Source organism: Coloeus monedula (genome assembly GCF_965178545.1).
Source record: "Coloeus monedula genome assembly, chromosome: 1".
NCBI lineage: Eukaryota > Metazoa > Chordata > Aves > Passeriformes > Corvidae > Coloeus > Coloeus monedula.
In genome coordinates, this window is record NC_138781.1 from 21,304,048 (window position 1) to 21,320,588 (window position 16,541).

Consider the following 16,541-nt stretch of genomic DNA (forward strand, 5'->3'; position numbering starts at 1 on the left):
TTTTATACCCAAAGCACAGTAAGATTGGAGACAGAATTTTTTCTACATATCTTTTCTACCTAATTTTCACCTCTTTTTCAAAAGTGGTGAGGAGGAAGAAGCTGAGGTGCTGCATTTGTGCTTGTAAGCCAAGCTTCTCAAACTCACTGATCAGATCAGGTTGCAAGTGAAAAGGAGTTCAGCATCCTCCTGCCCTAGCCACTGTGTTCTGTTTAAGTTTGAGTTAAGAAGCTGAGTAGAATACTGCCACAGTTCTTACTGACATTTTCAGGCAATGTATTTTTTTTTTTTTTTTTTTTTTTTTTTTTTTTTTTTTTTTTTTAGTTTGCTCTTCCTTCTCCTACTTGGTAATGATTGCCTCTGTTACATAAACAAGGCTTAATTCCTATTAAGCTTGTGAGAAATTTTCCTGTAATAATGGTCCATCTGTTGTGGCAGAATATGGCTTTAGATCCACAATCACTATTGCAAGAATTTAAGTATCCTTCCCTTATTTCAGTTTTTCAAAGCATTGAACAGCATGAATACACAAATCAGGTTTCAAATATGTAATACTTATCTATTGGCTTCAGATGGGAGGAGGACACAGAGACAGGCTCCTTCAAGTTTTGTATAAATAGCAAGATGCTTAGCTCGAATTTCCAAATAAGGCTAAAGGCATTAAATGCCTGACTTCTCTTGGATATACGAATCTAGCCCTCTTAGGGCACTGAGGCATTTCCCCTTTGAAATTACTCAGATTGTTCAGTTTCAATCAAAACAGTGTATTCCTCCCTATTGCTGAATTTCTTGTCTTGTAAAAACATTTTCTTCGGGCTTTGTTGTCTAGTCCACAAAGATAAATCACACCTATGGGAAGACTTTTGTTTAGGGACTTCTCTGTAGCTTATCTTTCTATGAAGGCCATGAGGGATGTGAAAGGATAATAAAATTATGAATCTTAGAAAAGGTGCAAAATGGAGCAAAAAGGAGCAAAAAGGTGAAAAAGGAGGGAAAGTACTTATCAAAGATAAAGAATGGATTCCATTGCAGAAGAACTCAGAACTCAGTACACTAGGATGCTTCAATCTAGAAAAGAGGTGACTATGCACAAATATCAAAATGATCCTCAAAATGAGTAGTGGCAGGAAGAGTGTGGGTGTGGATTGACTGTTCTCTGCCTCTTCCTGAGCAGGAACTGGAGCATCTGATGAAGCCTGGAGAGTCAGATTCAAAACAAGCAAAAGGAAGTGGTGGTCCATGGTGGCAGGTCTCAGGTGTTTGGAACTTGTGGCCAAAGGGAAGTAGTCAGGGTTAAAAGTTTACATGATTTTAGGAGAAGAGTAAATAAATTCCCAAAAGAAGAGTCCAGTGAAGATTAGTAAATGAACAAAAACTTCATATAGATGAGGAAGTCCTTGATCTAAAAACATTTGGGAGCTGAAAGTTACTAGGAGAGTATTGTGTATGCATACCCCATTCTTAATTCCTTCTTACTCTTCCTAAAGGCAGCTGTGATGAGAAGAGGGCTCGGCTAGATGGACTTTTGGCTTGAGACAATATTCCTGATGGGTTGCTTTTTTCTCCCAGACTGATGGCAAAAAGCATTTTTATGAAACCTGTACCTATAAATACCACTATGGTAGAACATACAGGGTGACACATATGGCACATTCTCAATAGATGAGCACTGTAGTACCACAAGTGAGGCATCTGTCAGGGAAGCAGTGAAATAACAGCCAAAATTCACCGCATGGACAAGGTACATCCACCAACATGAGTGGCAGGAGCTAATCCCTTCCAGAGGCACTGTCTCCTCATGCTGCAAAACTGTTTCTACTATGTTTAGGTCTTGGTCTCAGGAAAAAATAATACCATCCAATGGGTTGCTCTTGAATGGTCACCAACCCATCTTGAATAATACCTTTTACACAAAGCCTTCTTTCAGAACATTTCTGATGGAATTGCACATAGTAACAGAGGCTATTGCTTGGCTAGAAAACGAGAAAGATGAAACAGGGTTTTGAGATGAGAAGTGGAGAACTGGAGAGGTCTGGAAACCTGCTTAAAGTAATAATGCTCAGGAGAATAATGCAGTAGTTTTCCATGGCGGGGAAACTGAGACAGTCCTCTGTAGTTAGAGGGAGGGAATGATCCTCTATCTAAGATAAAGTATAGTGTACTAAATATGTGGCATATAAAATAGCTACAGATTGTACAGGTGTGCAATTCCATGTGACCAGCTCAAGAAGGGTAAAATAATATCTTTAACCTGGACATCTAGGCCACTGGACAAATTCTGCTCTTAAATGGTTGCAGGAGACACGTATGTTTTTGCTTAACCACAGGGCTGGTTTTGAACCTTTGCTGTAAAAATTCACTACTAAGATGCTAACACTCTAGGATCTATGAAAAAAGAAAAATGTAAATATGAAAATCCTCTAGTATTCAAATGGATCTACATCTGTATCCATTGTGATAATGTATTGAGGTCTTCTTCACAGACATAATATTGTGTTGCAGTTTTTTTTTCATTTGTCATCAATAAAGTCTATATGCTGGTGAAAGAATTCTAGGAGAGTTTGCACATGTCACCACATTGAGAGGGAGAGATTTACTAGCTACTTAAGTGTTCCCTTATTGCAAATAGACAATGTTTACCTGATTAAGCAACAGAAAACAGGAAAAAAGGGGATTCTTATTTTTTTAATGGACTTTCATCTGTTAATGAATTATAATATATTTCACTTTGTAAGATGCTTTTGACTGAAGATCTCCGACAATGTCAAATGTTTATGTTCTGTTTATAGCATTATAATTTAAATCAGATAAATTGATGCCATGAAGATTTTTTGCCTTTTCTTTTATACCCGTTGTACCTTTTTTACAGCTTCTGTATTCTTAGTGCTTTTTGCCTACATTCTTGGACTTGTTTGTCAAGCTGAGAGACTAAACATTTTAGAAGCTTCGTAGCTAGGGATCAGTGTGCCCCAGACCCCAAGGTCCTCTCCAGAACATACTCTGTAAACTAAGATAGAACCATTCAGGGGAAGGTTCCTTGGGGAGGGGGGCTCACTTGAGCCTCTCATTGGGGAATTTTTGATAGATATGCTAATTAGTAAGACCTATAATGATGTACCAGATCTTTTGGGGGGGTGTGCGTTGCGGTGGGCATTGGGGTGCATTCAACCCGGATGTGTGCACCTAAGGATCCTTAAAATAAATACCAAGGTAAAATCCCTTTTCCCCTTCTAACCGTGTTTGACTCTTGATTTTAAGACCAGGCATTAAAAGGCATCAAAATGATACAAATTTTCCAAATCTAGTACTACACAGCATTAGTGTGTGGAAGGTTTTGTGCGTTTATAGCTCTTCTCTTCCATATAATGCTACAACATTTATTAAAATTACAAACATTTTCTTTAGGAATTTGTTTAAGATACTTTGTGTTCAGAAGTTAAAGGAACTGATAAGAAGGATCTGATATAGCTCTTTATAATATGAAGTCCTTAAGAAATAGCTTTGGCTATGTTTAGTTGAGTTCCTCTTGAGATCTTACTGTAAACTTCCATGAATATTTTATTGTGATTTTACATGATTGGATTGTCATGAATTAAAATTTTTCTTTCTTTCTGTAGCAGTTAGCTCCAGGAGTTCTTTGAGGCTTCATGAAAGAAGCTATAAATGTGCTGTGTAGAAGTTAAACACAAACTGCTAACAAAAAATGTAGGTTTTAATTGAAGAACAAAAATCTGTAAATATAAAGCTGAAGAGAATGCATTTTAATGTGAGATTAGAAATTAAGAAACTGTTGCATTCTACAAAGTTGAGCTTTTACCAAAACAAATCTATAACATATTTGTTATATGATCAAAAATCGTGTTGTTTGAAGTCAAGACTTCCTTTTTTTTCCAGAACTGGTAAAATCAGTATATTTCATTAGGCAGATTCTGATCTAAACTAATGACTAAATTACTATGCAACAACTCTGAATTTATCCTATTACATATATCAGAATCTGCCCCCAAGAGTCTAACAAAATTAAGTAAAGCAACAAAATTGACACCAGTAAAATTGGAGAAAAATGTTGTCTACTGTAATTTCTATAACTGGGCAATATCTTGCTGTGCTATTACTCATCATGATCCTAGTTGAAAACAGTGTATTCTCATGATTGTGCTGTTAAATTGAAAAAACAGTGTTAATCCAAAATTTAAGACCTCTGAGATGGGAACAAATCTGTTAGACTCATTCTATGTGTATGTCTTTACCATTCCCATTTCTCTCTTTGCAGTTTGCTATTCCACAAGACACTCCTGAACTTGCGGCTTTTTTATATAATTCCACAATTTCTCATTACATCAGGAGAAGGGATGTCGCAGTGGCAGAACCTCACAGGAAAAACTCTGCAAAAATATTGGTGAGCTATCTAAAAGCTGTATACTGGGACTGTGCAGGGAAAGATGACGCTCTCTACAGTACCACAGGCAAGGCAAATGGGACAGGTCACTGCATTTCTAACAGTCCAGACAATGCTGGAGCAATAGCAATGCTCTCTCTCCTAGGGCAATAGTTCTGATTAGACAGCTTGGTACCTGAGTATTTGGACTTGGCTGTATTTTCAGGAGTTTTTGTTCCACTTCTGCATTCAAAGTGCCATCCTTAGCATACTTCAGTACTGTGGGTGTCAGCTGCCCTTCCCTAAAGGCAATGTTCGAACTCTATGACCTCGAGATCAGTCAAGGGATTCACACAGTCAGTGCTTTCCATCTATTTTTATGAACCTTGAGCAGAGTTTCTTTCATGCTGTCTAGTCTCTTATTAAGCTGTTTACTACAGACTCATGCTTGGATTCCTAGACCTCACTAGAATTCGGTAGGAAGCAAAGAACCTCACAAACCTAAATCTTCTGGAAAAATAGAATAATTACACTGCTTCTGAAAGTTAGTCTGGCAATTTTTTTAACAGGAAGAAGATAGAATCTGAGAGTAATGAAAACTGAAATTTTATTAAGAACAAAATCACAGATTAACCCATTATAAACAGTAATCACTGTTGATTCCTGTGCCATTCTTTCATCAACCCAATACCCTGGGGAAGAATCTAATTCCACTGGGTCTGAAGGAAGAATTCCAGGAGTTTCAAAGACATGCCAGTCATTATCACAGAACACTTAATTCATTCTTCAGTGATATCTTAATTTTCAGTCATCTTTCTAGGCTCATAGGCTGCCAACATAAAAATGACTGCAGCAACTGGAAGTGGTTAACAAAGTTCTGAAGTATGCACTGTGTCTGCAACTTAAAATATGAAGCAGACAATTTTCAGCTGCTTGATGTAGATGGATCAAATATATTTAGTGGGGTACGTAGTAAAATGAAATTGGCACCTTGATGAGCAGTCTTCTAGTAAAGAAGACTTTTGATCGGCACAAATTAGGATAGAATTGGGTGCAGTGCTTACCGCTGAATATATAGCAAAAATTTTCCAGGGTAAGCATAGAAAAGCAGTGTCATTAGTTCAGTTAGACAGTGTCCCAGTTCTGTGCGCCTTCAACATTAGCTACTGCTGATGCATAAAAATTTTTTTTTTTATTTGACATGTTGGAAGTATACATGGAAAATCAATGTTGCTCTGGAAAAAAGACTATAGATTGGTCAAAGATAATTCTTTGTTAAATATCGTAAATTTTTTTAGAAATTTTAAGTTGATTTTATTTTCATCAAAACATTTTCACAGAGAGACAAAATGTTCTGAGAACCTCTTATTCTATTTATACCATTTATTAAACATTTGGTTTCTCTTCCATTAGTTCCAATGTTACATTGTTCTGAAAATCACTACAGGCTAAATGCATTACTGAGAAAAACAGAAATATGTGTTCAGGTCCTAAAATGTCAGCCAAAAGTAGACTTTTTTGCATACTAATGATTTATTTTGCTAATGTGTGTTTTTGGCCAATACGATTAATGAAAACAACTCTTCTCCTTCCTGCAAAATAAATAAATCTGTTCAGAGAATGTTTAAAGCCAAATAAACAGATACTTTAAAATATTCATTTTAAAAAAAGTTTATAGTTGCAAGTTCCAGGGTTTACAGTTTTGTTTTCAGGCAGATATAGAAAGCAGCAGTTAAGCATATAGCTTCTGCTTATCCTCTGATAAGATAGAGATTTGTGAGGAAAGCTGTCTATAAAGACAGAGGATTCCTTAAGGGTATTTTCAGATCTGTTACGTGCATCATCATCTCATTTCCTGAAGCATGGGCATTGGTACTGCATTCTCACTCTCACTAGAGAATATACTCATGAAAATTTAGCTTTGTTTTTGAGGTCATAAGGCCTTCTGTCATGGGAGGGATTCTCTGCTTTGTTATAAAAATAGGAATCAATTGAAACCTCAGCCTTCCCCTGAGTCAAACAAAACTTTTCAGATAAAACCCATTTGTATATACAAAAGTTTTTATTTTTTCCACACACATTAATCATTTTTTAATGAGATTTTTTCCTTTTTATGCCCTAAACAACCACATAATTTCTGTAGTTACCCCATGAGACTCTGCTCATTCCCTTCAGTGGCTTCTAGTCAGCTTTTAACCTTTAGTGTGACATTCTCCTGGCAGACTTTAAGAGTATATAGTTTTGAGTTGCAATGCTTGGCTTTTGCCTTCATCCTTGTAAATGAGCCAGAATCACTGCTCATCAGGAATGTTTCATGGACAATAAGTTTCAAGTAAAGCAACTAATGAATCTCAGCAAAAGTTCTGGCTGCTATAATGTAAATATCAGTGGGAAAACCAGGAGAGTTAGAAAAGGGGAAAGATTTAGGAATATAAACACTTCATGCAGAGAGAACAGGAAAAACAAGTGTTGAAATCATAAAATGATTGATAGGTGAAGAAAAAGCACATGCTTCAAAGGATTGGTAGGTGCCTGGACATTTTAAGAGTTCTTCAGAGCAGATACTTTTGAAAATTATTGCTTTTATTTTCTTTATTACAGGAAGGTGTTTGTATTCACTGATGATGCAAAAAGAATCTGCTCCTTGGTTTATAGGTATCACAATGACTCATAGGGTATCTCGTGTATATTAGATGAAATTACTGATTTCAGGCTATTTAGCTCTTTAAGGGAAAGTTGATTTGTTTTGCTTATTTATAGCATTTGAAAATTATTTTATTTGTTTTCAAAGCATAAGTATGACTTCCCTTTATTTTGTGCTCAGAACTGCACAAATGTGAAGTGTGTCCTAATTTCGTGCACTGTGGGACAGCTGGAAAGAGGAAAGAGTGCCGCACTAAAAATCAGGTCCCGGCTCTGGGCACAAACATTCCTGGAGGTAATCATCTCTTTCAATACATATAATAAAATTTTTTTTCTTTGACCAGTTATTTAAAAATATAAATGATTAAATTAAATGGAGCAACTGCAAATACTTTTTGTTACCACTGTCTTTGAAGATAACATCTCACTGGTTCCTGTCCAGGTTGTTTGGATGCTGCTTACTTTTCTTTTTTTTGCAATCACTCTTTCTCAAATTTATGTCCTGAATCCTACTTGAAAATTCCAAGATTATTTTAAATACCTTTTCTGGTTTTGTTTCAGCTTTCCTGGAATGGCCCAAATCAATAATCTCTTAGGTCTCAGTGATGTGTTCTGCATTTGTAACCTCTTTTCTCAATGGAGGGTTTTTCTTGGAGCTATACTGCATATCGTATACACTATGTCCAGCTTAAAAATTCATTGTTATTCATTCTCTGTTAATCTAGGGAAGAGTAGTATGTATCAAGCTCATATGATACATGACACTCATGTAGTGACAATCTGTCTTACTACTAAAAGAAGGGACAGTGTAGGCCAAGGGAAAAATAAACTTCCCTTTGCAAATTCTTGCATTTCCAACTTCTGCTCTCAGGATTATATTCACACTGCATAAAGGGACCTGTTGGAGTGATCCCAGAGGAGGGCCACAGAGATGACTGGCGGAGTAAAACACTTCTCCTATGAGCAGAGGCTGAGAGAGTTGGGTTTGTTCAGCCTGGAGAAGGCTACAGGGAGAGCTTATAGCACCTTCCAGTACCTAAAGGGGTCTTATGAGAAAGAAGGGAAGAAATCATTTAGCAGAGCCTGTTGTGAAAGGACAAGGGGTAATGGTTTTCAACTAAAAGAGGATCTATTTAGATTAGATGTAAGAAAGAAGTTTTTTGCCTTGAGGGTGGTGAAGTGCTGGAACAGGTTGTCCAGACAGGTGGCAGATGCCCCATCCCTGGAAACATTCTAAGACAGATTGGACAGGGCTCTGAGCAGCCTGGACTATTTGAAGATGTCCAAGCTTATGGCAGATGACTTTGAAAGGTCCCTTCCAACTCAAATTATTCTATGATTCTGTAAGGCAGAGGAATTGCACTATGAGCTGTTACCTCACAGCTGGCCATGTGTCTGTACTTACTGTGTAGTTGTCATATCTTTAACACTGGGAAGTACACTGAGAAATTTATAATTCAGTTTGCTGTTATTAGGAAATAACTGCAGCTCCTATCTTGATCAAACTGATTTATTGTCACCTTCTTTCTCAATTTAGAACTCTCCTGTCTTTCTGGAGTGCAAGAACCTTCCTCTGTTCCCTATAGCTGAGGGAGAATAATTCTTTGTATGCAGGGTACCTCTTACCCTGGCAAGAATTGAGGATCTTTGGTTTACAGCTTTAAATTAAGCTTCTCACACCTTTTAAGTTAATTTCTCCCTTCCCTCAAACATGAAAGTAGACAAAAGAAATTCATCCTCACTTGCTTTCCTGGAGAAATGAGAGCAGATAGAATAGTATTTCCAGAAAGTTGAATGCCAGCTCAGTAGCTGCTGAGATTTGCTTCAAATCCATAATGGGCGCAAACTGTGGGGGGTCACTGGTCTCTCTTGGTGTACAGGACTATGGCAGTGGTTACTTGAAAGAATGACTTGAAAGGTTTTTCTATCTGTCAGGGCATCAAATCACATTGTGTGTTTCTTCTCCAAAAGCTGTTATATAGGACCACTATGACTGAAGAGTGCTTAAGTTCTGTCCTCGCTATCTGACCTTGCTTGAAAAAAAGAGATTTTTTGTCTAGCTCATTAACAAGAGACATCCTTTCAGATACTAGGTGAACTAATTCCTCATTTGTCAGTGCATTTTCTTTCTATGAACAATCAAACCCAAGAAATTTTCATTCAGTTCCATTAACACAAATACAAGACTTTTAAGAAGAAGCATATTTAACAAGTGTGTTTCATACTCTAGAGTGGATATACCTTATTTAGGTTTGCTGAGTGAGTAATCTGCTAGTGCAAAAAAAAATGCAAGCTCTGGTTCAAATTTAGGACTAAAAGCATGACAGCTTGGATGTCTCTCTGTCCTTTCAAATCTGGGAGCTGGGATGGACATCGTCTGGTGCAAGCTTTTGCAAAGGACAGAAAATAGCAGTATGTAAGCATCTCTGCAGCTATAGAAAAAACATACCTATTGAGAAATAGGATGGGAATTTGATTCCAATTTTTTCTAATTCCATTAAGAGACTACTGGGCAATCTCACACTGGCTAGTCCCTGTTAAGTTCAGGTAAGAACTTCACTGCACTGGTTCTCTGTTCCTAACGCACAAAGGCAGAGAGGCAGGGATATTATCTTTGGTTGGAACAATGTGTGACAACTTTGAGCACTGCAGTGGGCAAGAATTAACATAGAGAATCTTCATCATTTTCTTCACCAAGCAAAAGATAAAACTTAGCTTCCTTAGCTGCCTTCCTTACTGGGAACTGAGCCTGACATATTCCAGATCCAGTCAAGTTTTTCTCCTCATCATTCTGTTGATGAAATATAATTAACTCCATAAGAGCCAAAAAGAAGGTCTTGTGAAAACACCCTGTGCACAGATGAGATGAAATTTCTAGGCTATTTACAGCTATTTCAGTGGGAATTAGCCTCATAAAGATTTTCCTAAGTCTAGTTTAGTATTTATCAAGAAATATCTGTAAGAGATTAAAGTCAAGCAAAATTCATGAGAAACAGTTTCTCTGAGTTTTTGGCTATGACAGAGGATGTGTAATAATTGGAATAAACTACCAAATCTCCTTTTTTTAGTGACTCAGTAAAAACAGAATCTTTTTCTAGGATGTCACCTTAGTTTGCCTGACTTAGGTTCAGAACAAGTACAACTGCATGAAATTCAGTGGCACGTTTAATGCAAGAGCAGTGGAACCCATTTTATGTAATTTTAGTAATCTGAAAGTTAGATGCCAAAGCTGTTTGCCTAACTGTAGACAGTGACAAGACAGAAAGGTATCTTCAGAGGATGCGTTATGCAGCTGACTTGAAGCATCTCTCCTCCTGATCTGCATGGGGAGAAGGGTCAAAGCTGGCCCTTGGGACATGGGTGTGTGCAAACACACCAGCCAATGCCAGTGCTGCAGTCCCTTTAGCTCCTCCTTGCTCCTTAATAAATCCTGCTTGCTTTGCCTGCACCTCCGTTCACTCGGTGAGCTCCAGGCAGAGATGGAGTGTTACACCAGCTTGTGGGCAGGGACAAAGATGAGCCATGCTGTAGATTCACTAGGTGGAAAGACTTCATGGGAAACACTACTGTCAGAACATCTGCTTACTCCACTGGCCTTACATACCTGTGCTATCAAATAAGACTTTTTACAGGCTGTGGTTTTACCTTTTCCCTGTAAACATTTCTGTGTTCTTTGAATAGTAACTTGCCAGTCTTGTTAAGAATCAGAAAAACTCCACTCAAAGCAACAGAGTTTTTTCCTGCGTAGAAAAAGGTAGTCCCCAGAGAACTGTTGCATCCCCCCATTTATGTCTAAATAACTGCCAGAATAACATGACCCCTACTTCACATGCAAACTTGGAGACCATAAATAGTATCCTAGGGTCTGGTTGTCTTCCTTCCACCCATCTCAGAACAGTTCCCTTTTTCACAGCCCCTTTTAAAATTAACAGTTATACAGCCATCACTATAAAAGACTGTAGAACATAATTAGTTTCCTAAAAAGGACATAATCTGCTCTTAGTAAGTCTGCAGCTGTTGTTAACTAGGTTGAAATCTGCAGAGTCAAACTGAGGATTAAAATGCAGTCAAAATAATCAGGATGAGATTATTGTGAACCAGGAAGGACTAGGGCCAAACTGAACCCCACTGTCATGGTCTTGTAAAGAAAATTAGGGGAAAAATCTAGAGCAACATTGCAACCTCTTTTGCACATTCAGTTAATGTAAAAATTTTCATATGCCAAAGAAAGCAGCATAGTGGTGATGTACAACATTCCTCAACTGTGCTATAATCTAAATGAAGACATGATGATTTGCAGAAGAAATTGTTTGTGCTCATTAAAGCCAAGAACACAGTGTCATCATGCTCTTTTCATGTAATTTTCTCCTTATAGATATGCTAATGCAAACCTGAGAAGGATATTATTGGAAGTGATTGATTTATGCTAGGATGAAATAATTAATGTTTTCCATCAAAGTTATATGGGCCAGCCTGTATATTCTGTTGCCACAAAAGATCTGTCATGTTTGAGTGACTCTTTCCTCTTCCACTTAGTTTAACTGGCAACAGCTGACCATGTTGTCTCTTGACAGTTGTAATCTGTCACCTTAAACCCCAAACTCCCATAACAAATAACAGTTAAATGACGTGCAATGATTAGACATGTTTGAGTAAATAAAGCAGCCCAAATTTCCCAACCAGCCAACAAAGATAGAGACAGACATTGTGCAAAGGCCAAGAAGAATCACAGACTTTTTTGGATTAACTTCAAAGTCTGGCTGTAAATATGAACCCTCTAGTAAAGCTGACTTTTGAATTCAGACTTGCTGATCAGGCAAATAATAGCCTGATTTGTGCAACCTTACATGGTTACGTTATGTTGTGTTCTGATGGGGCTCCAGGATGTCCCCATTTGTCTAATCATATTTCTGAGTCATCTGAGGGAGACCTGAAGGGATCTGGTCCAGTATTCTTTGAACAGATGGGTGCTTTTTAATATAGAACTCGGGAGTTGTCTAGTAAAACATCTGTTTTGAAAATGCATTTCTAAGTGATGAATCTGTATCATCTGTCTGATTTGTGACAACCATCAGGCTCCAAGCTCTTTAGAACTTAAAACATTGTGGGATGTGGAACTCAGCGCATTCTTAGCTATTATTTCAGCCTGTACTGAAAATTCCTCATAATGATACAAATCACTTTCTGGGAGAGCTAGGGGAGGCAGTAATGTAAAAGGAACACAGAGGGCATGTGAGGTTCCCGAGAAGTTTGAAGTTTATTTTATTTTCTTTTAATGTTATTGAATATAATTGTATTGTTTCTCTCTTGACTTTTTGACAGTTCCAGATATGTGAATTTGGCACTCCTGAACACATGAACTTTAATAGTTAGAAGGGAGAAAAATCTAGTTTTAATCAAAAAAAGTTGAAAACAAGAGAAGCACCACTGCATTTGGGTGCAATCTTGGTACCCAAAGTCATATTTTGGCTTCTCTGTTAAATACTCATTATTTCAATGTTTCTGAATGTGTGCTGATCCTGTTTCTTTTTAGATGCCTAAAAATGGAAATTTATGCTTGACGTATTAACTGTGATGTGTACTTCAACACCCATATCTTAACTGCCTGGCCCCAGAACTGGTATCCAAAATATGAAACTAAATGCCTAGGCTCCCTGTTCAGCATATGGAGAGAATTAGGTACCTCAGACAAAGTGACTTGCACTAACCATCAGGGTGGTGCATGAGGGGTATTCCTTATCAGGAGGATAGGCACCCAAATCCGAATTAAGTGGGAATATGTCCACCCTCTCTGAACACAGAATACAAAAATTGCTTAGAAGGTACTTACAGAATTAGTTGAAAGATTTTAAGAGGACTTGGTTTATTCCATATTCATTGCCAGAAGCAAGAGCTGGTAGTCTAATGATTAGAGAATTCAGGACTGGAAGACACAAATTCAGTTCAAATTCAGCTTGAGAGGCCCCACATACCTGCTTTATAAAATGATGGTATTCCCTTCTGCTGAAGCTGCATCAAGGACATAAAAAGAAATTGAGAGATCTGGAAGGATATAGAAAACAAGGAAGACAATGATGTAGTACCTTGTTGGTTTGGACCATCAACTACAAGTTCTCCCAGTCTTGTCCTCCATCGTTGCCTTCATTGCCTGGAACCTGGAGCTGTCACCACTGTTAGAGTACATGCTCAAATTGTATTTCCATGATGAGAAATTTTGTTGAGAATCTCTGTATTTTATTACTGGTGAACTCAGCGCCTCTTTAGTGTGGTAGAAGTTCTCTTGGCCAAGTAATGCTTTTGTGGTAAGGATTCAGTTTAGCTGTACAAAGGCCATTAGAGGAAGAGTGCAGATAGCCTGTGCAGTGGGGCCACACAGACTGTGCAGCACATGTGTTGGCAGAGGCTTGGAGCTCAGAACAGAGTTGAACTGTTGGAGGTGATATGAGACAAGTGAGAGATCCTCTTGTATAAGATCTTTCATGTGTTCACTTTTTTTCCTCTCGTCTTTACTATGGGGGCAATTATTCGATCTGTAAGTGGAATATGAAGGAACAATAATTTCTATCCTCAGCATCCTCCAGCACAGAACTGCTTTCGGTGTCCAGTGGAAAACATCTCAGTCAAGGGAAGATTGCTTAGTATTTTCAAAGAATAATTCTGCAGCCAACCTAAATTCCCTGTCTGTGGATGGAAGTGGGGAAGCAGAAAAATTAGCGAGAGACATGTCTTGTGCCCTCATTCATTGCCATATATAAGCCATATATGGAAGTTTAAGTAGATTATTTTAATTCAGACTGAGAATTAAAAGCTAAAAATTTGATGCACTGCCTTTCAAGCCACATATAACAACAAAAGGAGGAAGTAGTCAACAGAATTTTCAGTTACACCAAAAAACTGTTGTTATTTGAAAAAAAACCCTAAGTAAAACCCACAACTTTGGTTGTGGCCAAAAATATTCTATTATACTGGATTTGATTGTTTATGTGGAATGAAGGCTAGAAAGAAAGAGACATTTGCATGGGACTGAACTAACTGGAGGTCTTTTGGGTGTGGGCTAGTTTTGTTTTCATTCATTTTTATTTAAAATATTTTCAATGTTAACAAGAGGAGAACATGAGACTTTTCCTAGATGTGCTACAGTATAGGTAATTTTAGGTATATGAAGAATTAAACATCTTAAATTGATAACCATCATAATCTGTATATTGAAGTCTTCTGGAATCACGACAAAACAGCTGCCTCTATTATAACTTAAAATAGGCTATTAAAATTAATGTAAAAATATAATATGTGAAGTGTAATAATATAATGATAGAGAGAAGGATGTGTTGATTTTCAGAGTATTGTCTTTGGTCAGAACTATATTTGGGTGGACATATCCTCTTGCTACAAATAGTACAAATACTTTTTGACCATGTACAGAGTCACATGTACATTTTTAAGCAAATTAATAAGAATGAGTAGTTTTATGAGCTCTACTCTCAGCATTTATGTGAGCTACTCTATTGGCAGCAGTTCACGTCTTGGTATGTATTGGTCAAAGAAAGAGAGCTAATGAATTCCCAAAGCATGTATTTGAAAGGTGTTGCTTATCCTCCTGCCTTTCAAGTGTGCCAGACTGCAGCAGACACAAAGGGAACAAGTTTTAATCAAACAGCACCAATATTGTTGTATCAGCACTGAACTCCATGTGCAGAAGTCATAAGTTCTTGTGGCGAAAATACCACCACAACATGCAGCTCTGTAGGGAAAGCATGTGCACTTCAGCTGGGGAGACTTCACTGAGCTACATCTAAACAGAAGGAAAAGGATTTCCACGAGCCTGAACAATTATCCATAGAGGCAATGAAACAGAGTCGTTCTGGGGACTTTTTCCAGTAGCTGAACTCTTAAAATCTGCAGAACAGCAATGATCTGCCAGTCTTTAGGCTGCTAAAGGTTTTGTTCCTCCTACCCTCAGTCTAGCTCCCTGGGAGCCAGATTTGTCTCTGCATTTCAGTGTGCTCTCTGACCATGGTGCCCACATGCCTTAGAGATGCCTTGGGGGGGTCAGCAGGTCTGTGTAGGTCTGCAGAAAGCACCAGCATTCCACTGGAGACTGGAAAACTGTCCTTCAAATTGTCAAAGATTTTCCAGCACTTCTCACATTATTTTGGTCTCAATTGTACTTAGGAAAACACTGCACTAAATATTTATTGGGAACACTTTCCCTCATTTCTGTCTGCTTTTTTGTCTCACAACTTTTAAAGAAAACAAAGGCTTCAATTCAAAAATCTATTTGTAAAACAAAAGCATGTAGAGAGAGAGAAGCTTTAATAAGTACATCGACAGGATCTGGCACCCAGGCAACACAGGGGATGGCCATGTTTTGTCTTCTTCCCAGAATATTGCAAACTACCGTCTCAGCAACGAGCACAAGATCAGGTTCTGCTTGTTCTAACACAAAAGGTCAGTGTAGTTCGGGCTGGGCTGTCTACTGTTGGTCATTAAGCACTGACACAAATACCAAATTCTTTCTTCCCCTTACTCTGAGCCATGACTAAGTCCTCGGCTTGAATTTCCAACCACAAGTCCTGCAGCTTCCAGTAAATACTGAATATTTAAACATACACTATTTAAAAAATGATATGGTAAAGAAATGCTGTTTCTTACAATTGGCTTGAGAATTATTAAAAAAGCTGTAGGAAAGACATCTGCTTCTATCTCAAAGGTGTTAGTACAAGTAAGAATCCTGGTTGCAACCAGTGTTGACCACAGTCACTGTTTTCAAGTTCTTTGCCACAAACACATAGTTCTGTAAATGCAGGAAAATACCCTCTAGTCTTTTATAGTCTCCATTCCTGTATTCCAGTATTTCCAGGAGCCTAATGAAGGGTTGAGGCGAGTTGATAGCTGTGGTCACAACCCAAGCTTATTAACCCAAGCCAAGCATTAATCCACAGGAAGTACACTCCTCTCGTGTTCTTGTTGCTGATATAAGCTGAAAATGAAATAAGCCATATTTATAGTATAGTAGGTGAAAGGCTTTATTTTTCCATTAGTGCTGTGTTTCCTTTATAGGAGGTTTCAAGAGAGTTAATGCCTTTACTGTACCTTAGCCAATCCGTCTGAATGTCTAATGTCTACTTCTTCAGTAATATAACCTATTCTGCTCTCTCCATTTCAGATTACTTTTATAAATCATATAATCATATCCAGAATCCTGCATAATAAGAATTGCTTGGGATTGAAAAGATAAAGCTTTTTTCAGATTTTTTTTCTGAATGCACAGCAACAGAAACATGCTGAGATTTTGTGTGAGGAGGAATCTAGTGCTGAAGTATAAAATATGAAGAATGGTTTGAGTCTGGAAATGGAAAATAATTAAGGTGATAAGGAAAAATCTTTTTTTTGAATATCACTCCATAGATGATCAGCATCATGAATGTGTATAAAACTTACTTACCAACTCTAATTTTTCATTTCAAGCTCTATTGATAAAAAAGGTAGCTCCCTTTCATTTGATGCTGTGTTAGACAGC

General features: G+C 37.7%; 1 protein-coding gene across 1 annotated transcript in view; it reads left to right on the plus strand.

Annotated features, from left to right (window-relative positions):
• Nucleotides 1–16,541, plus strand: part of ITGA8 (integrin subunit alpha 8) — a gene marked incomplete at both ends in the record, with an annotated part of 110,210 nt that overhangs the window by 79,261 nt on the left and 14,408 nt on the right. Inside the window, 2 exons of the mRNA XM_082278149.1 lie at nt 4,274–4,399; nt 7,203–7,316. Coding sequence (XP_082134275.1) covers nt 4,274–4,399; nt 7,203–7,316 — 240 coding nt within the window. The remainder of the gene's footprint in view (nt 1–4,273; nt 4,400–7,202; nt 7,317–16,541) is intronic.